This window comes from Coregonus lavaretus (genome assembly GCF_964263955.1).
Source record: "Coregonus lavaretus genome assembly, chromosome: 3".
Taxonomy (NCBI): domain Eukaryota; kingdom Metazoa; phylum Chordata; class Actinopteri; order Salmoniformes; family Salmonidae; genus Coregonus; species Coregonus lavaretus.
The window spans coordinates 17988064-18010675 of record NC_139990.1 but is presented as its reverse complement, the minus strand read 5'-3'; the positions used below and the strand labels follow the sequence as shown (position 1 = coordinate 18010675).

Sequence of the window (22612 nt, the reverse complement as noted above, 5' to 3'; positions counted from 1 at the left end):
TTTTGCCGCTTGTGTAAATGCATTGATGTCCATGACAGATTTGTGAGTTACATGTGTGTATCTAAAATTATTGAGCCTAAAAGACCAAGATGGTTAACGTTTTATAAAAAGACATACATTCTGAACACTGGATTGTATCAATTTTGTAGAAAAAATATTTTAAGAAACATGATTACAAGCTCCTTATGACTGAACAAAATTGATTAAACACAACTCACATTTCCATACAGAAAATAGATACAAAAAGCCTCTTCATTTCATATAAAATAGAAATGGGGGAAGATCCTGGGTCTCGCGCATGCTGAGGGGGTCTGATCAAGGATGCTGCTCTCAGAAATGAGCAGTCACCCTGTCAACTTCAAGAAGATCATCCAAGACCTAAAATGGACAGAGGGATACTTGATTCAAATATCTCATAACTAATAGTTATTTGCGCCAAGTTGATTTAGACCACATAATTAAGATGGGGACTATAGATTGGATTTAGCTACATTATTAAGATGCATCTGCCTTGGCTTGCGTAGCTAGTTTTGTCGAGAGAACTAGGCCAAAGAAGGGACTTAATACTCACTATATCAGAGGTGGTACCGATCTTCTTGGCCAGCTCACTGCGCTCCATGGTGCTGAGGTACAGGTACTTGTTGAGCAGCTCTCCATCCAGAATGTTCCGCACCGCGTTCTGGAGCTGCCGCCGGTCAGCATGCAACATCCTGGTGGAACGAGATCCAAAAACATAGCATTAGTCTTTACCCAAAGTGTCACATTTCTAAAAAGCCACTTTGTTGCATCAGAAAGCCTGAAAAGTATTTAAGTGTAGCCAACTTTAAATTTATGGGAAAAATACTGATAACAAACCACAAAAGTTATCAGTGACCTTGTGTGGGGAGTTACCTGAATGCCTTGGGGTTTAATCCTGCATGGTGTGGCAGCATGGTGGTAAGAGCGTTTTGCAACATCAGCAATCTGCGGTAGGTCTTCTCCTGCATGGGCAGCAGCAGCCCGATGCCTCCATCCAGAGTTGCTGTGGGGAGAGAGGGAAGAGGAGTTACTGCTAAATCGCCTGTAAATCCTATTTGTAGCTATTAACTATAACATGTTGATCATTCTGGGCGCAACATACCAAGAGGAGCATTTGATCAGACATATTGAAAGAAGATTCATCAGACAACTCTTTCTTCACAACTACTCCTACCCTGTATCTGTCAATACAAAGTCAAAGTTGTGTCGTACCAAACCATGTGATGTGTTTGTTGTCCCAGGCCAGGGTCTTCTTGGTGGCTGTGTCCAGTGCCCCTCGACAGGGCATCCTCCAGAAGGCGTTGACATGAGCTCCCACGTTGAAGTCTGCCCTCCTCAGGAGACGCATGCCTCCGAAACTCTCCTTAGCTACAGCAGGACACAAAGTACCAGATCAGTGATCATGACACAATACTTATTTGATATTCAGATGTTTGTGGGATAAGTATCACAACATTTGTGGTTAACCTGAGTATTCAATATTCTTCATGCTTGTAGGAGAAGTATTACCACGTTTACGTTATAACTCACCTTCAGGCAGATACATGTACACCGACAGATTCTGGTCTCGGTCTGACACTAAAACGTAGAGAAAACAGAAGGTTTACTTCGAGGTCTAGGCATACATAGGCTCTATCCAAAGAGTTAGCCTGGTAGAGTTCTCCTGATTAGCTACCAAAGTTATATAACCTTACCCAGGAATCCCAGCTGGTTGTTATCCACCATAAACTCTACGCTGTAAACCTCCAGAGGCTTGGCATCCTAGGGAACCAAACACCGAAACAAAACCATTAAGACAGGGCTCCCCAATTTCATTCAGCCGCGGGCTGATTTTTCCTTGAGCGGATGGTCGGGGGTCCGGAACATAGTTATAAATAAGTTGTACACTGCAAATTGACCGCAAGAATCCCAAACAGATATAGTATTTGACAAAATCAGAATAATTTCAAACCTTGATTACATTGGGATACATTTGGATAAAATAAATAAAATAGCTTAGAGCTCATTTCCTGGTGATTTTAGTCTTACGTCCAAGAAAAAATAAAAAAAAATTATATATATATATATATATATATATATACACACACACACTGAACAAAAATATAAACGCAACATGTAAAGTGTTGGTCCCATTTTTCATGAGCTGAAATAAAAGATCGCAGAAATGTTCCATACGCACAAAAAGCTTATTTCTCTCAAATTGTGTGCATAAATGTCTTTACGTCCCTGTTAGTGAGCATTTCAACTTTGCCAAGATAATCCATCCACCTGACAGGTGTGGCATAACAAGAAGCTGATTAAACAGCATGATCTTTGTGCTGGGGACAATAAAAGGCCACTCAAAAATGTGCAGTTTTGTCACACAACGGCACAGATGTCTCAACTTGAGGGAGCGTCCACCAGAGCTGTTGCCAGAGAATTGAATGTTCATTTCTCTACCATAAGCTGCCTCCAATGTCATTTTAGAGAATTTGGCAGTACGTCCAACCGGCCTCACAACCGCAGACCATATGTAACCACACCAGCACATGACCTCCACATCCGGCTTCTTCACCGGCGGGATCGTCTGAGGAGGGGGGGGGTGCTGAGGAGTATTTCTGTCTTTAATAAAGCCCTTTTTGGGGGAAAAACTCATGCTGATAGGCTGGGCCTGGCTCCCCAGTGGGTGGGCCTATGCCCTCCCAAACCCACCCATGGCTGCGCCTCTTTCTTGGGGGGGCGGGGTAAATATTGAAGAACCCTGCATTAAGAGAAGACACTCAAACACTGGCATGAGGAACGAACATGAACGACCCTGATCATTTAAATATCCCCTCCAGCACAGCACTGCTCTCTAGAAGATAAGCTCAACACACAAGAAACCCTGGGATCCCACAAGGGAACACAGGAAAGAACAGATGGTGCTTTCTTTCATTCATGAACAGAAACACTCATCTGGGATGTACAGTTAAATCCATAAACAACAAACTAACATGGAACAAAACCCCTCAGAGAATGACAATCAGAAGAGACTAAATCCCGTGTTACTTGAACACAGTACTTTGAAGTTGATGGTTTGACATCTCATTTTACATTTACATTACATTTTAGTCATTTAGCAGACACTCTTATACAAGAGCGACTTACAGTTAGTGAGTGCATACATTTTTTTTCTTCATACTGGTCCCCCGTGGGAAACGAACCCACAACCCTGGCGTTGCAAACGCCATGCTCTACCAACTGAGCTACACGGGACTACTTTCATGTTGTGAGATAGCAAAATATTACTTCCACAATCAAGACAGGATAACCAAATTGCTTCAGATGATAATAAACCATGTTTCTTGTAGTTACTTTCTTCTCAACTTGTTTATATTACTTTCTAGTACGTCAAGGTAGCTTACAGAATAGCTATAGCTAACTAGCCAGCTAGCTTTGTAGCAATGGATTGCGCACCTTCCATTGTTTAGCCTAGTGTTACTACTAAAGTAGTCCTGTAGCCTTGCTGTCTTACCCTGCTAATTAGCGACAGCGTCTTACTCTCAGGCTGGTATCTGAGCAGAGAGATGCTCTTCATGACGTCAGCTGCCAGGATAAAGTTCTTGATGCTAAACATCTGGTGGATGTAAAGCTGGGTGTCGATGAAGGCCATGCCTGTCAGGTCGTTGTCTTTCAGACTCCACAGAAAGATCTAGACAGAGAGCAGAATAGACAGATGCAGTAAGCACAACCAGGACTTTGTCTCAGGGTTACAGGAGAGATGGTTGACGTACCGTACTTGTGCTCCTTAAAAGGGCTTTCTGAACAGTTCTTATAATAATGGCTAATTCAATAATATCCTAAATACATTCAACTGCAACATGTTGGCCACACAATGAAAACAATGTAAATCGGAACAGAATTATTTCGAGAGGTGGGTGGGAAATACATATAGATTGGGACATCTATAGTGTATAGTCAGAGGTGGGTCTGTCACCTTCTGTCCGATGGCAGAGACCAGGTATCCGCTGCAGTGACACAGAGCTGTGACCGGTCCCTTCTGCTCCTTCTCATACAGAACCTTGAATTTGTTCTTCGTCAGGGGCTGACCGGGTTCTGGGACCACCTCAATCACATCCAGGATCAGGATCTGGACACAACAGTAGAGAGAGAAATAAGTCCAGACTAAATCAACATCATGATTTCAAATGGCATAATCTATCTGTCGGACTCCATAATAGGTCCTGAGTTTCGTGACCACCTGACCCGACTAGGAAAAACTCTGGACCCTACTTTAGACTATAACTTAGAGGACATACCTTGGGCCCAAAGGTAGTCCTGGCTCTAGTCAGTGGTCAGAGTAGTGTTGGTGACTCACCCGGCCCCTACAGGTGACCTCCTCCCCCTGCATGAGACAAGTACCGGCAGCTATGTATCCCTTCAGCCCAGACACGGTCTCCTGACTCCTCAACGCCACCGTCTTCATACAGGTCACATGCTCCCACTCCTCCAGGTCAATCCTGTTTAATAGCAGGGAGGTCAGACATCCACTACTACGCCCTAGATGCTTAAATATAGATATCTATATCAATCTTTAGAAATATGCATCAGATCTATAATGAACATGCCTCATGTTCGAGGCTATGCTCCAGATAGCTGCAGTAGCTACAGTTGTTACCGTGTGTTAGGGATGGCCTCCCAGCTGACAGGAGATATGAGCTGAATGGAGAAATTCTCCTGCTGAGGTGGGATGTAGCGCTCGTCTGAGGAGAACACAACGCCAAGGAATTTTAATGGTGGAAGAATGAATGAAGAAACAAAGATATAAACCAATGAGAAAGTGAAATGCACGTCATGGAGACAGACTAATGCATATACTAGTCCCACCTCTGTCTATGGTCTCAAACTCCTTCTCCTCTCCGGTCATTCTGGGGATGCGAGTGCAGGGGTCCTTCACGCTGGTGCACACTGCATACACCTTGGACTCTACATGGTAGGACACATAGTGAACGGTGCATCTCAGAGGAATCTTCCTGACTGGCCAGGGGGCGTCATACGACAGGTACGTGGGTAGAACACTGATCCTCAGCTCGCCCTGCTTGTTGAAGTAGAGGAAGCCTTTGGGGCAGTTGATGTTGTGGAAGGGGGAGAATGACTCGATTGGTCCGTCGATCGTCATAGGGTGGAGCCTCATTGCCCCCCGTGATGTCACCAGCATCCAGTGAGGGGAGGGGCCACAGATGAACACCTGACATACAAACAAGAAAACACAGAACTACAGTATAGATATATAAAGTCTGTGTACACAGCAGTACCTCTCCTTCAAGATGCATCTTGCAGGGAACCTGAGTATCCAAAAGTGTACCCCTCGTTACCCATGATGTATATATAGTCTTGTAAGTAGAGAACCTCTTACCCCAGAGTAGCCAGAGATATCCTCAAAGTATCTGAACCTGGCCACGCGACCTTTGACCACTGTTGGCCCCTCCTCGCTGAGACCAGCCTGACCCTCAGCCTTCTTATCTTTCTTCACCTTCGACTTCTTCTCCCGGAAGTTGATGTTGTGGGGCATCTGAGACGAGACAGGAGAACAGTTGGTAGACATAATAATCAGTGTTGAATGGACATTTTGGGACTGGTTTCCCAGACACAGATTAAGCAGTCCTAAAAGTTGTTGACTTTTCTTGTCCAATGACCTTGCTCTTCTTACCTTCTTGAAGCGGACCTTCAGGTTGCTCTGAGCCTGCTGCTGGTCGTATGGGAACGCTTCATAGATCAGAAGCTCCTGTTCAACATGGACCTGGGAAAGAAACGGAACATACAGCCTCATATGTCTAAAGCAATTTCCCAAATTGGAATCAATGAAGTACTACTGCTACATATTCTGGTGTTCAGTCATTCTACTTTAATACCCGTACTGAAAACTCACCAGCAGGTAGGGTCTGCAGTGGTTGTTGCCGAGCGACACCAGGACCACCTCTTTGACCAATGGGATCTCTCCCTGTCGTGTCACTTCCTCCTTTTTCCCCTCCCCCTGGGCTGCTGATTGGCCGGCGGAGCTGTCAACCAACACTCTCTGGCCAACAGGGAAGTTCTTGACCAGGAACACCAGTCTCCAGTCAGGTAGCTGGTAGATCTAGAGAACAGGAAGAAGTTGTTTTACTATAGCTCTATCCTGTAGAAAAAGTTCACCTGTCGGTTGTGGTGTCACTCATTGCTACGGCCACAGTTCCTGTGGATTTCTGAGCATAAGACTAAAGTTCCCAGGCTTTTATCCAACCTCTAAATAACTAGTATAGTATAGTATAAATGTTGGCATTAAACAGTATTAGAATTTTAACAGCTGTGTAAAGTATGTAAACTAAATGATTACAATACAATGTGTATTGATACAGCTATTGTTAATATTATGCTGATAAACTAGCGACATTGATCCTGACCTCCATGACGCCGTTCTCGCGGACCATCATGCACCAGTGTGTGGGTTCAGCTCGTCCCGACGTCCCCTCGGACCCCCCACCCAGGGCCCCAGAGGAGGACAGGCGGTACCCGGGGTGGGACTCGTCTTTGGTGGGGGTGATGCCTGCTGGGTTACAGTCTCCATACAACATCTCCTCCTCATCATCCACTGTGTTACTAAAGAGGAGACATGGGAGAGAGGTTTACTGCTAAACTCTGAGGTGAGACAGTGCTTCCACTGACTAAGAGACGAGATGCAGCCACCCCCCAAAAAAAGTGTCCATAGGGAAAGTTGGTATAGCTCTCATTCTTCAGTTCAAAACGATATACTTTATTCAAAAACATCCTACCTGAGGTCCTATATGATTGGCTCTTACCTGAGGTCCTGTATAATGGTCTCGGTCTCTGATTGGCTCTTGAACATGGTGTCTTGATCCTCGGTGTGACAGGTCTGCTTGTTCTCTGTGGTGAACATCCCGCTGACATCACGGAACGCACACAGCGTGATCACACAGGGTTGCTGTACGGGCGGGGAGAGAGAGAGAGATTGTCTGTCACCGGTCTGAGAATCATATTTTTTCACTAATTCATCCATCAGGTTGTGTTGTAATACTGCCTGACTTAGTTGTACAGTGTAGGATATGACCGTGACTCACAGCAGCTATATGTGGTTTCTGCAGGGCCAGGCTGTAGTGTAATGTGTTGTGTTACGTAGTGTTGTACCGTGACTCACAGAAGCTATATGGGGTTTCTGCAGGGCCAAGCGGTGGGTCTTGCCCATGTAGGAGTCGGTCTTCAGGACGAACATGGTGACCACTCCGTCGGCCGTCATGATCACCACATAGGGGTCCGCTACGGAGCACTGCACTATGGGAGAACCCAGGTCCACCGGGATGAAGTGCAGCTGGGTCACTGGAAGGAACGTCAATCAATGAAATGCAATTCTAAAGCGCTTTTTACATTGACAGTTGTCACAAAGTGCTTGACAGTCAGTTAAAGAGAGGATGAGTTAGAGGTAGGGACACAGAGTATCATGGATTATTTTCTTCTTTTATTGAAAGACGGACAGATCTCTCTACCTCCTTCCAGTAGCCGTATACCCATGGGGGAGACCTGGATGATGTATTTGTTGTCTCCGATGTTCCCAGCGAACACAGTGGGTCCCTGGGTGGCGAAACCACTGGTGTCCAGCTCCATGATCTCCTGACCCGTCTGCAGGATCTAGAGAACCACACAGGAGGGGTTCCAGTTAACGTCAATAAACCTCCATCATTACCCTTAACTCAATCAACATTACAGGCTCAATCTAAACATGCTGGAGCACTGTAAGAGAGGAACAAGCTCCCTTTCAGACTGCTGTGTAGAGCAGAGTGTGTCTCGGGGTGCAGCGTGTGTACTGTACTGTGTAGAGATGCGGTGGGAGGTGTGGGTGTACCATGGTGGAGTCCTCTCTGCTGAGAATCAGGAAGCCATGTTTTTTCCTGTCGTCCTCCACTGGCACAGGCTCCGTCTTCTCCTCCTCTTCCTCAGGGGTCTCACCCTCTCCCTCAGCTGCAGGAGGCTTGTCTTTCTCCTTGTCTTTCTCCTTGACCTCATTGGAGATGACAGTCCACAAGTCATGGCAACCTGGCAGCTCAAAGGTGGTGACCACCTGGGGGCGGATGCTTCTCTGGGAGGGGCCAGGACAAAAAACGATCATCAATGATCAATAACAGAACTATGACCCCTAGGAGTAAGTGACCACCTGGGGACGGATGCTCCTCTGGGATGGGAATGGGCCAGACAAAACAGTCATCAATAACTACAGAACAATGGCCAGAAGGAATAACTGAATCATCCACTCTCAAAGCTGACTCTGAAAATATTAGCTCTTCCCATTGTTTTCCGGCAGCTACGCCATGCTAATGCGCCACGTTGCCATGAACTATCAGTGCAGTAATCTATAACTCTTCACAATGCTCTTTACTTGAATGCATGTATAAGTGTGTCTGGGTGGTTTATAAGCTGCTCCATTGATCTCTGAGGCAGCAGCCCTGGTAAACCCAGAGTGGTTGTTCTCTGTAGCACCGTCACTGAACCTGAGGTAGATAGGCCTCGCCACCACAGGTCTTAGAACAGTGCAGCCACACGCATGCACTTGCACAGAAATACAAAAAGTCGAGTATTTACCTGAAGCACAGACAGACCCCCGTTCTTCCCAAAGCCAGAACACACCACTATCTCCAGGTCAGGCTCTGGGTTGGTCTGGAACTGTGGACACAGAAACACCAGACACAGGGCTTAGTGGGTCTTACTGTTTGCATAGCAAGTGCTTGAGAAAATACCTTGCTAGAGGTATTAGATATTGATCAGTGCTTTCAGAAATACAACACAGCCATGATGGACATCATGACCGGAAAGACTGGCGATCTGGAATGAAAGTTAAAGTGTTTTAGTACCTCTTCAGAGAGGAAGGCTGGCTCCCCCATGGATGCACCAGCACAAGGTCCGATGTTCAATATGCTGTCACACACCTGGAGCCAAACATACCAAAACCATATTGTAAAGTCTGCAATAACCAAGACTAGAGGAATATGAATAATGAAATGATAAAGCTTCAGCTGGGGGTAACAAGGGGTCCTACCTCAAAGGAGTAGGTGGCCAACTGAGTGCCAGACGCCGCCTCGCTCCCGTACACCTCAATTTCATCTACCTCATCAGGCAGTTGGTTCTTACCAGCTGGACAGAGGACATGGGAGGAAACACGTAATTTATAAATATAAAAACATTATTATAGGTGACCTTATCACCTCAGTTAGTTCCATACATATGTAAAGAAGGGTAATATGCAACACACAACCAAGACATTGTAATACACCAACTGTCCAAATACCTGTCAAGTTGGTAGAGGAATCACCCCTCTTCTTTTTACTCGGAGGTTCCTCCTGGAATTATTATCAAGTTCATTATGCAATTTATATCAGAATACATACATAGGAATGTGTATCAGCAATTCATTTAGCATTTTTATTTACAAAATGGACAATGGGTGGCTGGTAGACTAGCGGTAAGAGCGTTGGGCCAGCAACCGAAAGGATGCTGGTTTGAATACCCGAGCCGACAAGGTGAAAAATCTGCCGATGTGCCCTTGAGCAAGGCACTTAACCCTAATTTGGTCCAGGGGGGCCGTACTTCTATGGCTGACCCTGGAAAACAACACATTTCACTGCACCTATCCGGTGTATGTGACAATAAAACATCACATATTAAGTGTCATATTTCCACATCTGATAGTCAAAGTATAGTCACAACAGCAGTTGAAGTGCTAAAAGGTGGTTTATAGGTGGAACACGAGCACAGAAGCTATTCAAGGACAACGACTGCTACTTTTTTTTTAAACCACAAAATGAATCATCCTCTTTTGGCGACGTCAACATCCATCCCCCAGCCCAGCTAAACCTGCCTTAGATAGCTCCTTTGTCCCACCCCCCATGCACGCGGAGACCGACTCAATCGATGCCTCCAGTGATACTATCTCTTTCATCGTTACCCAACTCTTAGGTTTCCCGGAAACCTGCCCCTTTTTTTCTCTGTACCCAATGCACTAGAAGACCAGTACTTAAAGCCTTTAGCCGTATCCTTATTCTACTCCTCCTCTGTTCCTCTGGTGATGTAGAGGTTAAACCAGGCCCTGTAGCCCCCAGTATCACTCCTACTCCCCAGGGGTTATCATTTGTTTACTTCTGTAATCGTAAAAGCCTTGGTTTCTTGCACGTTAACATCCGAAGCCTCCTCCCTAAGTTTGAGGTATTCACTGCGTTAGCACACTCCGCCAACCCTGATGTTCCAGCAGTGTCTGAATCCTGGCTTAGGATGCAACTACAACATTTTCCGTCTCGATAGAACTGCCAAAGGGGGTGGGGTTGCAATCTACTGTAGAGATAGCCTGCAGAGCTCTATCATACTATCCAGGTCTGTGCCCAAACAGTTTGAGCTTCTACTTCTAAAAATCCACCTTTCCAGAAATAAGTCTCTCACTATTGCCACTTGCTGCAGACCCCCCTCAGCCCCGAGCTGTGCCCTGGACACCATATGTGAACTGATTGCCCCCCCATCTATCCTCAGAGTTCGTACTGCTTGGTGACCTAAACTGGGATATGCTTAACACCCCGGCCAACCTACAATCTAAACTAGATGCCCTCAATCTCACACAAGTTATCAACGAACCTACCAGGTACAACCCTAAATCTGTAAACATGGGCACCCTCATAGATATCATCCTGACAAATTTACCCTCCAAATACACCTCCGCTGTCTTCAACCAGGATCTCAGCAATCACTGCCTTATTGCCTGCGTCCGTAATGGGTCCGCGATCAAACGACCACCCCTCATCACTGTCAAACGCTCCCTAAAACACTTCAGCGAGCAGGCCTTTCTAATTGACCTGGCCCGGGTATCCTGGATGGATATTGACCTCATTCCGCAGTAGAGGATGCCTGGTTGTTCTTTAAAAGTGCTTTCCTCTCAATCTTAAATAAGCATGCCCCATTCAAAAAAATTCAGAACTAAGAACAGATATAGCCCCTGGTTCTCCTCAGACTTGACTGCCCTTGACCAGCACAAAAACATCCTGTGGCGTACTGCATTAGCATCGAACAGCCCCCGCGATATGCAACTTTTTAGGGAAGTCAGGAACCAATATACACAATCAGTTAGGAAAGCAAAGACTAGCTTTTTCAAACAGAAATGTGCATCCTGTAGCACTAACTCCAAAAAGTTTTGGGACACTGTAAAGTCCATGGAAAATAAGAGCACCTCCTCCCAACTGCCCACTGCACTGAGGCTAGGAAACACTGTCACCACCGATAAATCTACAATAATCGAGAATTTCAACAAACTTTTTGCTACGGCTGGCCATGCTTTCCACCTGGCTACCACTACCCCGTCCACCAGCTCTGCACCCTCCGCTGCAACTTGCCCATGCCCCCCCCGCTTCTCCTTCACACAAATTCAGACAGCTGATGTTCTGAAAGAGCTGAAAAATCTGGACCCCTACAAATCAGCTGGGCTAGACAATCTGGGCCCTTTCTTTCTAAAATTAGCCGCCGAAATTGTCGCAACCCCTATTACTAGCCTGTTCAACCTCTCTTTCGTAACGTCTGAGATCCCCAGAGATTGGAAAGCTGCCGCGGTCATCCCCCTCTTCAAAAGGGGGTGACACTCTAGATCCAAACTGTTATAGACCTATATCCATCCTGCCCTGCCTTTCGAAAGTATTTGAAAGCCAAGTTAACAAACCTTCTCCGCTATGCAATCCGGTTTCCGAGCTGGTCATGGGTGCACCTCAGCCACGCTCAAGGTCCTAAACGATATTATAAACGCGATCGATAAAAGACAGTACTGCGCAGCCGTCTTCATCGACCTGGCCAAGGCTTTCGACTCTGTCAACCACCGCATTCTTATTGGCAGACTAAATAGCCTTGGTTTCTCTAATGACTGCCTCGCCTGGTTCACCAACTACTTCTCAGATAGAGTTCAATGTGTCAAATCGGAGGGCCTGTTGTCTGGACCTCTGGCCGTCTATGGGGGTGCCACAGGGTTCAATTCTCGGGCCGACTCTATTCTCTGTGTACAGTGGGGGAAAACAGTATTTAGTCAGCCACCAATTGTGCAAGTTCTCCCACTTAAAAAGATGAGAGGCCTGTAATTTTCATCATAGGTACATGTCAACTATGACAGACAAAATGAGGAAAAAAAATCCAGAAGATCACATTGTAGGATTTTTTATGAATTTATTTGCAAATTATGGTGGAAAATAACTATTTGGTCAATAACAAAAGTTTCTCAATACTTTGTTATATACCCATTGTTGGCAATGACACAGTTCAAACGTTTTCTGTAAGTCTTCACAAGGTTTTCACACACTGTTGCTGGTATTTTGGCCCATTCCTCCATGCAGATCTCCTCTAGAGCAGTGATGTTTTGGGGCTGTCGCTGGGCAACACGGACTTTCAACTCCCTCGAAAGATTTTCTATGGGGTTGAGATCTGGAGACTGGCTAGGCCACTCCAGGACCTTGAAATGCTTCTTACGAAGCCACTCCTTCGTTGCCCGGGCGGTGTGTTTGGGATCATTGTCATGCTGAAAGACCCAGCCACATTTCATCTTCAATGCCCTTGCTGATGGAAGGAGGTTTTCACTCAAAATCTCACGATACATGGCCCCATTCATTCTTTCCTTTACACGGATCAGTCGTCCTGGTCCCTTTGCAGAAAAACAGCCCCAAAGCATGATGTTTCCACCCCCATGCTTCACAGTAGGTATGGTGTTCTTTGGATGCAACTCAGCATTCTTTGTCCTCCAAACACGACGAGTTGAGTTTTTACCAAAAAGTTCTATTTTGGTTTCATCTGACCATATGACATTCTCCCAATCCTCTTCTGGATCATCCAAATGCACTCTAGCAAACTTCAGACGGGCCTGGACATGTACTGGCTTAAGCAGGGGGACACGTCTGGCACTGCAGGATTTGAGTCCCTGGCGGCGTAGTGTGTTACTGATGGTAGGCTTTGTTACTTTGGTCCCAGCTCTCGGCAGGTCATTCACTAGGTCCCCCCGTGTGGTTCTGGGATTTTTGCTCACCGTTCTTGTGATCATTTTGACCCCACGGGGTGAGATCTTGCGTGGAGCCCCAGATCGAGGGAGATTATCAGTGGTCTTGTATGTCTTCCATTTCCTAATAATTGCTCCCACAGTTGATTTCTTCAAACCAAGCTGCTTACCTATTGCAGATTCAGTCTTCCCAGCCTGGTCCAGGTCTACAATTTTGTTTCTGGTGTCCTTTGACAGCTCTTTGGTCTTGGCCATAGTGGAGTTTGGAGTGTGACTGTTTGAGGTTGTGGACAGGTGTCTTTTATACTGATAAGTTCAAACAGGTGCCATTAATACAGGTAACGAGTGGAGGACAGAGGAGCCTCTTAAAGAAGAAGTTACAGGTCCTACAATGTGATTTTCTGGATTTTTTTCTCTCAATTTGTCTGTCATAGTTGACGTGTACCTATGATGAAAATTACAGGCCTCTCTCATCTTTTTAAGTGGGAGAACTTGCACAATTGGTGGCTGACTAAATACTTTTTTCCCCCACTGTATATCAATGATGTCGCTCTTGCTGCTGGTGACGCTCGGATCCACCTCTATGCGGACGACACCATTTTGTATACATCTGGCCCTTCATTGGACACTGTTAACAAACCTCCAAACGAGCTTCAACGCCATACAACACTCCTTCCGTAGCCTCCAACTACTCTTAAACACTAGTAAAACTAAATGCATGCTCTTCAACCGAACGCTGCTTGCACCCGCCCACCCGACTAGAATCACTACTCTCGGCGGGTCTGACCTAGAGTATGTGGACAACTACAAATACCTAGGTGTCTGGTTAGACTGTAAACTCTCCTTCCAGACTCACATTAAGCATCTCCAATCAAAAGTTAGATCTAGAATCGGCTTCCTATTTCGCAACAAAGCCTCCTTCACTCATGCTGCCAAACATGCCCTCGTAAAACTGACTATCCTACCGATCCTTGACTTCGGCGATGTCATTTACAAAATAGCCTCCAACACTCTATTCAGCAAATTGGATGTAGTCTATCACAGTGTCATCCGTTTTGTCACCAAAGCCCCATATACTACCCACCATTGTGACCTGTACGCTCTCGTTGGTTGGCCCTCACTACATATTCGTCGCCAAACCCACTGGCTCCAGGTCATCTATAAATCACTGCTAGGAAAATCCCTGTCTTATCTTAGCTCACTGGTCACCATAGCAACACCCACCCGTAGTCTGCGCTCCAGCAGGTATATCTCACTGGTCATCCCCAAAGCCAACACCTCCTTTGGCCGCCATTCCTTCCAGTTCTCTGCTGCCAATGACTGGAACGAACTGCAAAAATCTCTGAAGCTGGAGACTTATCTCCCTCACTAACTTTAAGCGTCAGTTGTCAGAGCAGCTTACCGATCACTGCACCTGTACACAGCCTTTCTTTAATTAGCCCACCCAACTACCTCATCCCCATATTGTTATTTATTTTGTTAATTTGCACCCCAGTATCTCTATTTGCACATCTATCATTCCAGTGTTAATACGAAATTTTAACTATTTTGCACTATGGCCTATTTATTGCCTTACCTCCATAACTTACTACATTCGCACACACTGTATATATATTTTCTGTTGCATTTTTTACCCCATATGTTGTTTTGTTTACCCCATATGTAACTCTGTTGTTGTTTTTATCGCACTTTATCTTGGCCAGGTCGCAGTTGTAAATGAGAACTTGTTCTCAACTGGCTTACCTGGTTAAATAAAGGTGAAATAAAATATTTTTTTTTACAATTGGCTACATTTTGATGCTCAATTTGATCACTTATGCCTCAACTAGAATCTATACATCTATGGAATCTTTACATTTTTGACAGAATCACTCACAGCAATATGCCACAGGGACCAGACGGAAGAGAATATCTACATATCAACTAAAATCCAAACCAACTCACCTGCTTCTCCTCATCGGTCTCCTCTTCCTTCTCTTTGTCCTCCTCCACTGTTGGTTTCTCTGGATTCTCCTGGTACTTCTCTGTGTATTTCAGCAAAAGGCTGTTTCCCAGCCGGGACCCCAGGAACAGATACCCAGGCTCCATGGTCATCATCTGGGGGGACGAGGCAGAGGGGTGAAGAGGAGGAGAAGACACAGGGGTGAAGAGGAGGAGCAGACACGGGGGTGAAGAGGAGGAGCAGACACGGGGGTGAAGAGGAGGAGCAGAGACGGGGGTGAAGAGGAGGAGCAGAGACGGGGGTGAAGAGGAGGAGCAGAGACGGGGGTGAAGAGACGGGGGTGAAGAGGAGGAGAAGAGACGGGGGTGAAGAGGAGGAGAAGAGACGGGGGTGAAGAGGAGGAGAAGAGACGGGGGTGAAGAGGAGGAGAAGAGACGGGGGTGAAGAGGAGGAGAAGAGACGGGGGTGAAGAGGAGGAGAAGAGACGGGGGTGAAGAGGAGGAGAAGAGACGGGGGTGAAGAGGAGGAGAAGAGACGGGGGTGAAGAGGAGGAGAAGAGACGGGGGTGAAGAGGAGGAGAAGAGACGGGGGTGAAGAGGAGGAGACGAGACGGGGGTGAAGAGGAGGAGACGAGACGGGGGTGAAGAGGAGGAGAAGAGACGGGGGTGAGAGGAGGAGAAGAGACGGGGGTGAGAGGAGGAGAAGAGACAGGGGTGAGAGGAGGAGCAGAGACAGGGGTTATAGGTGGGGAACCTCTATGTTTCCACAGCTCCTCCATGACCAGTTCTCTCTTTGCCAACGGCTGGCAGCAGACTGAGAATATCACTGCACTGCTCTCTTCAACACTAAGTGTGTGTGTCTGTGTGTGTATACCAGTCCTTCTATGCCAAAAACTCTCTCAATAATGCGCTCTCTTCCCGCTTTCTCTCCCCTCCCGCTGTACATAAGTTTGCGCATAATGCATTAAACTGTCAAGTAAGGGTTGCTGTCAGCACATATTCTGTGTGTGTGTGTGTGTGTGTGTGTAATGCGTCTGGAACGGCATCTGTCCATAAGACTTTCCCCTGGAGGGCCAGAGGCCTGTGTCAGCACACTGTCCTCACAGTAAACTCATGCTGCCACACACACACACAGCTACTGTTTGCTACTTACACAGGTGGTGAGGACGCTGGCAGCAGCCTTGTCAAAGTGGAAGGCCCGGACACTTCTCATGCCATCAGTGATCAGGGTCAACACATAGCTGCAGAGAGGAGACAGGCACATAGTCAAGGCATGACTCTTACAAGGTCATGACTAAATACAATGCCGTTCTAGCTGTAGCTACACAATGCAGTTATTTTTACTATACCACACTGATTTGAGGGCACAGAACATAGCTTTAACAAGGTCTAATAAAGCATTATTGGAAAATAAATATAGCTAATAAATCCCATCGCAACTGTTCTGTTCTTTACTCACATCTCTCCTCCTTTCAGAGAGATGACCATCTTATCAGAGCCGATGAAGGTGGACTGGGAACAATCTAGTGTGATCTTCACCTCCTCCTGTATACCTGAAACACCAACACACAGCCTTATTAGAAGACAAAGGCTCATACATGCTTACAACACGTTATAAAGCTTTATACCTGCAGGTATATTGCAGCTTAAGCACGACACCATCATTAAGTTTGCTGACGACACAACAGTGGTAGGCCTGATCACCGACAACGATGAGACCGCCTATAGGGAGGTCGGAGACCTGGCAGAAAAAGGAGGGCCGAACACGCCCCCATTCACATCGACGGGGCTGTAGTGGAGCGTGTCGAGAGCTTCAAGTTCCTTGGTGTCCACATCACCAACAAACTATCATGGTCCAAACACACAAAGACAGTCGTGAAGAGGGCAAGACAACGCATATTCCCCCTCAGGAGAATGAAAAGATTTGGCATGGTTCCCCAGATCCTCAAAAAGTTCTACAGCTGCACCATCAACAGCATCCTGACCGGTTGCATCACCGCCTGGTATGGCAACTGCTCCAAAAGGTCCAAAAGCCTCCTTAACAGCCTTTACCCCCAAGCCACAAGACTGCTGAACAATTAATCAAATGGCCACCCGGACTATTTACATTTGACCCCCCCCTTTTGTTTTTACACTGCTGCTACTCGCTGTTTATTATCTATGAATAGTCACTTTACCTCTACCTACATGTACATATTACCCCAATTACCTCGACTAACCTGTACCTCCGCAAATTGACTCGGTACCCCCTGTATATAGCCTCGTTATTGTTATTTTACTGTGTTACTTTTTTACTTTAGTTTATTTAGTCAATCTTTTCTTAACTCTTATTTTCTTAAAATTGCATTGTTGGTTAAGGGCTTGTAAGTAAGCATTTAACAGTAAGGTCTACACCTGTTGTATTCAGCGCATGTGACAAATAATATTTGATTTGACCAAATTACTTTCCTAGGCATGGTATACATTTCTTAGGAATATTAACTAGGCTGCTTTGCTTTCTATATGGAGTGAGCTTGAGAACAATGTGTACTATAGTCCTCAGTCAGTACTTACGCAGGGGGAAGGCGGTGGTCCCAGTGGTCTGTGTGTTGAGTGACACGCCATATGGAGGAACACTCTGGTTGAGGTATAACAGGGAGTTGACAGCAAACACCACCACACCACCTAGAAACACAACAGGAATAAATTCATATTTTGAGTCATGATATGATCTATAAACTGATCATACAAGTCTCCATCTGTAACGCTGAACATACAGTATGAACCCAGTAAGTGAGGGATTACCAATGGGCTTGGGCACAGCCATGACCTGTGTGCAGTCAAAAGGCAGGTTGCTGAGGGACCAGATGACAGGATGAACCTTCTGCATGATGTTGAGAGAGATGGCTACAATACTGCAGGTGTCCTGTCTCACTGCTACACGCCTGGAGGAGGAGGACATGGTCAGACTAGAGTTACACACCACAATATTACCAGTCATAAACAGGTCTGAACAAGACATGGCTAAGTTCCAACAAGCGGCTAAGTTCAATAGCCTTCTTCATGTTAACTCGGCAGCAGACCTTTGTTTCGGGGTGGGAGGTCTCCTTAGACAGACAGGAGGAACAGAGAGGACAGGTGCTGTTGTGGTGTACTGACCCAGGCCACGTCTGGTTGGGCTCATACAGGATGAGCAATGTGGGCTCATAGTAACCGTGGAGGAACTTCATATCTACGATGTTCAGAAGCTTCTCATCCAGCTCACGGACATCTATGATATAGCTGGGAAGAAAGCTGGACTTTGGCCTGCATGGGTGGTAAAAGAAAAACACGAGGCAAGATGGCTGATAAGAAATTATCAAATCCAAAACATCAAAAAACTGTTATTACAACTCAAATGTTTAGTTTATTTGATAATAAAAGTTGATTTTATTTGATAATAACCTAAGTGCATTGCTATAGGTATCCTAAATATCACTACAAGATGCTATGGATTGTAGGACTCCCTGGGAAAAAAACTGTAGCAGATGTTACTCAGTGGACTATCCTAGATAAATGAATCAAACAATGAAATTCAATATATCTACATACCCTTCCACTACTCCCTCCTGTTCATCAGTAAGTGTGTCTTTTCTGAATGGCAGCACCACCAGCTGAGTTCCATACACCAGCATCACAGCACAGCGGTTCTCTGGGTCCACACGGACCATGGGGATGTGCAGGTTCTGGACAAACCCATCCTGAAGATACAACAATAATTTTTCATATATGCTCATTTTGGTAGTGATTTGCAGTGTATGTCTTTGAATGTTTTTCAAGCACAGTTAATTTCCTCTTACCCTCAGCTCTGGCTCCTCAAAGAAGTGAAGCGAGAGAGTCTTCAGATCATGTGTTCCTGGATCATACTCCACCACTGACAGCTGGAGTAAACAACCAGGACATTGTAAACAGCAGTCAGACATTTTATAGGGTAGACTGCTTGCACCTACTACGTACTGCTACTGACACATGATAAATGGATATTGAAAGAATAAAGTAGGCCAAAGTAACCTGGAATATGAAAGCTGTGAGTTTAGGATTAGTATAACAATCAATCAAGATGTCTCAGGTACCTTAGCATCTTTGAAGCTGAGCAGGAGAGCGTCTCTGTTGGCTCCTACTAGCTGAACAGAGGCCATGGACATGACGTTACCGAACAGGGAGAAACAGGCCACCTGCTCCAGCTTCTCCTTACGACTCTTGACACCTGCAGAGGACAAGGAAGAGATCAAGGAAGTGTCAAATAAGAAATCAGGTGTCAGAGATGGTCTGTAATGTTGACACGTGCATGTCTAAGGAAGGCTGACAACATAATAATAGCATACAGTCAGTGGTTCACTAGTCTTTCAAGACAGACATGTTGGCTCCCACAATGTTACCAATGTTCCAGTATAGTGGAACTTAGCATAGTGCTGTTGCCCGGCCCCTAGGTCTCGGATTTCCACCAGAATAGCTCTTCTCATCAGAATGTTGCTAGAGTGCAAGGCAGTTTTGGACATACCTGTTGATTTGTCTGTCTTTGAAGCATTCTGAAATATGAAGAGAAAGATGTGAATGTAAGCTGGATTTCAAGAAGAAAAGTTGCCCACGACAGGTAGCTACAATCTTTATTTAAATTGCTCTCATTGTACTTTTTATCAGTGATCGAGGAATGAAAGATGAACATAGCTAAGAGTTACTTTACCTCCACATCGTGAATGATCCTGTAGACGTAAAGCTGAGATGTTCCAGCGACGACCAGGTTCTTCTCCTCGTTGGAGATGAAGTTACAGTAGACAGAGAACTCGATGGCGGTGGGGGAGTGAGCTTGGCGGTACACGGCATACATCCTGCAAGCCACCAGCACCTTAACGTTACAGCAGAGATCACACTGTTATTAGCTAACGTTCGATATTAATCTGGACAAGCATTATATTAGAAGACACGTCTATGGATATTGCACCAGTAACGTTACTACTTAGCTAGTTAGAATAAATAACTACGTTGATACTTTATACACCGTGGATCAACATATTGGTGTCAGGCTTGAATACAACCCAGGCAGGGATGATTGTTAGCAAGCTAGTAGTACAGTGGTTTACGGGTCAATTATGATTTTAGTTGGCTCGCGTGTCTACTTGCTTCGTCCCGCAACGAGCCAAACAATGTATCGTTTTGGGACAAAGCAAGTCTGCTACTTGCTGTTACTTTATTTGGGAGAATACTAGCTACAGTATATTTCCAATGAGTTACGTATCTAGATAGCTACATATTTTAAAATAACGTAGCTTAGCTAGCTAGTTAGCATAGCAGTTTGTCTCACTTGCCAATGCTCCACTCCCGTCGGTTAGCTGGACAGCTTGCTAACAACGTTAGCTAGCTTAGCTTCTAGGTGTTCCAGTATTTTATCACATAAACCTACCTATTATGAACAAGCTACGATAGTTTCCAGTTTGGGTCTTGCCTTTCTCTCACTTTTATTACAGCATAATTCATACGCTCCAATTGCTAAAATTATAAATAACTGTCTGAAGTTATTCTTTTCATTCAATCATTTCCCATACCGCCGTTCGCCCCACGTGAGCAGCTAAAACTGAATTCGGCAAGAAAAAGCGACCACACAACAATAGTTCCTACCTTTATAGAAAAATGTGTGTTCAGATTGAAATCGCACCATGATGTGTGCATTGCAGTTGTGTACATAAAAATAAGACAGGACACGTTTAATTTAACAAATCTTCAATTACTGCCACCTTTTTACAAAAGGAAAAGTTGTTACAAAAAGTAAATGTAAAAATCATGATAAGTAAAGTAATTGTTTGGCTTTACGAGACACATTACCAGTTAAATGCATACATTTCACAGGTAAAATTCCATGTCATACCATTGGAGGTGCGTTATGTTTCACTGATTATAAACATAACTATACTGGAAATAATATGGTTCGAATCCATTACATTCGTCTAATTCATATGATTGAATTGAAGTGCACGCTTTGGTATGGATAATAATTAGTATTTGTAATCATTATACTGTAGAAGAAGGCTATATTGTCGTCTCATAAATAAACAGTAGCGGCTTAAACACACAAGTTATTAAGATGCATGATTAATTAAGTGACCTCCCTACTGGTAATTTTTTTTCTTAAACTGCATTGTTGGTTTTGGGCTTGTAAATAAGCGTTTCACTGTAATGTTGTACAGTGTTGTATTCGGCGCATGTGGCAAATAAATTTTGATTTGATCATGCACGAGAAGCCGGTGTTTGGAGGATATATTGGCACGGGTGTTGTTAGGCCCGAGACGAAGTCGAGTGCATCCTGTTTCTATTGATCATCCTTGATGTTTCTTCAACTTGATTGAGTCCACCAGTGGTAAATTCAATTGATTGGACATGATTTGGAAAGGCACACACCTGTCTTATTAAAAAGGTCCCACAGGTGACGAAGGAATTGTCCATAGAGCTCCGAGACAGGATTGTGTCAAGGCACAGATCTGGGGAAGGGTACCAAAACATTTCTGCAGCATTGAAGGTCCCCAAGAACACCAACACCAATTTGTAAGTCGCTCTGGATAAGAGCGTCTGCTAAATGACGAAAATGTAAATGTAAATGTAACACAGTGCCCTCCATCATTCTTAAATGGAAGAAGTTTGGAACCACCAAGACTCTTCCTAGAGCTGGCCGCCCGGCCAAACTGACAATCGGGGGACAAGGGCCTTGGTCAGGGAGGTGACCAAGAACCCAATGGTCACTCTGACAGAGCTCCAGAGTTCCTCTGTGGAGATGGGAGAACCTTCCAGAAGGACAACCATCTCTGCAGCACTCTCTGGTCTGATGAAACCAAGATTGAACTCTTTGGCCTGAATGCCTGCATAATGTCTGGAGGAAACCAGTGAAGCATGGTGGTGGCAGCATCATGCTGTGGGGATGTTTTTCAGCAGCAGGAACTGGGAGACTAGTCAGGATCGAGGGAAAGATGAACGGAGCAAAGTACAAAGAGATTCTTGATGAATACCTGCTCCAGAGCGCTCAGGACCTGAGACTGGGGCGAAGGTTCACCTTCCAACAGGTCAATGACCCCAAGCACACAGCCAAGACAACGCAGGAGTTGCTTCAGGACAAGTCTCTGAATGTCCTTGAGTGGCCCAGCCAGAGCCTGGACTTGAACCCGATCGAACATCTCTGGAGAGACCTGAAAGTAGCCGTGCAGCGACACTCCCCATCCAACCCGACAGAGCTTGAGAGGATCTGCAGAGAATAGGAGAAACTCCAAGAATACTGGTGTGCCAAGCTTGTAGCGACATACCCAAGAAGACAAGGCTGTAATTGCTGCCGAAGGTGTTTCAACAAAGTACTAAGTAAATGTCTAAAAACCTGTTTTTGCTTTGTCATTAAGGGGTATTGTGTGTAGATTGATGGAGGAAAAAAAGAATATGCTGTAATGTAACAAAATGTGGATACTTTGCACCAAATGCAAAACCCGTGCCAATATATCCTCCGAACACCGGCTTCTCTGGCATTATCACTTAAAGTAACACAATATATTCTTAGAAGCCTTTTTCAAATAGAATTCCCATTAATCCTATTTTCTCAATAGGGAGATAACTAATAAAACAGTTAGTGCTTAGCCTTTCTTTGGATATCAA

General features: G+C 45.2%; 1 protein-coding gene across 3 annotated transcripts; it reads right to left on the bottom strand.

The window, feature by feature from the left end:
- Nucleotides 1–83: 83 nt before the first annotated feature.
- On the bottom strand, nt 84–20456 carry LOC311126780 (cleavage and polyadenylation specificity factor subunit 1-like). 3 transcript variants are annotated; one of them, XM_084158563.1, is made up of 35 exons: nt 20388–20456; nt 19671–19832; nt 19488–19515; nt 19060–19193; nt 18787–18867; nt 18539–18687; nt 18107–18253; nt 17753–17892; nt 17522–17632; nt 16428–16521; nt 16122–16209; nt 14972–15124; nt 9308–9359; nt 9059–9153; nt 8874–8948; nt 8605–8685; nt 7871–8104; nt 7515–7656; nt 7169–7347; nt 6813–6955; nt 6417–6612; nt 5906–6112; nt 5687–5776; nt 5393–5548; nt 4864–5224; nt 4655–4739; nt 4355–4496; nt 3974–4126; nt 3512–3688; nt 1713–1779; nt 1549–1596; nt 1231–1386; nt 892–1021; nt 572–710; nt 84–378 (listed from the first exon to the last, which is right to left on the bottom strand). In XM_084158563.1, exons 2-35 carry the CDS (start codon nt 19812–19814, stop codon nt 331–333), a joined length of 4425 nt encoding a protein of 1474 aa, XP_084014689.1. In that variant the 5' UTR covers nt 19815–19832; nt 20388–20456; the 3' UTR covers nt 84–330. The 3 variants fall into 3 exon arrangements, with proteins under 3 accessions (XP_084014689.1, XP_084014688.1, XP_084014687.1); XM_084158562.1 differs by lacking the exon at nt 20388–20456 and adding an exon at nt 20289–20357; XM_084158561.1 differs by lacking the exon at nt 20388–20456 and having other exon boundaries at nt 19671–19924.
- Nucleotides 20457–22612: the final 2156 nt, after the last annotated feature.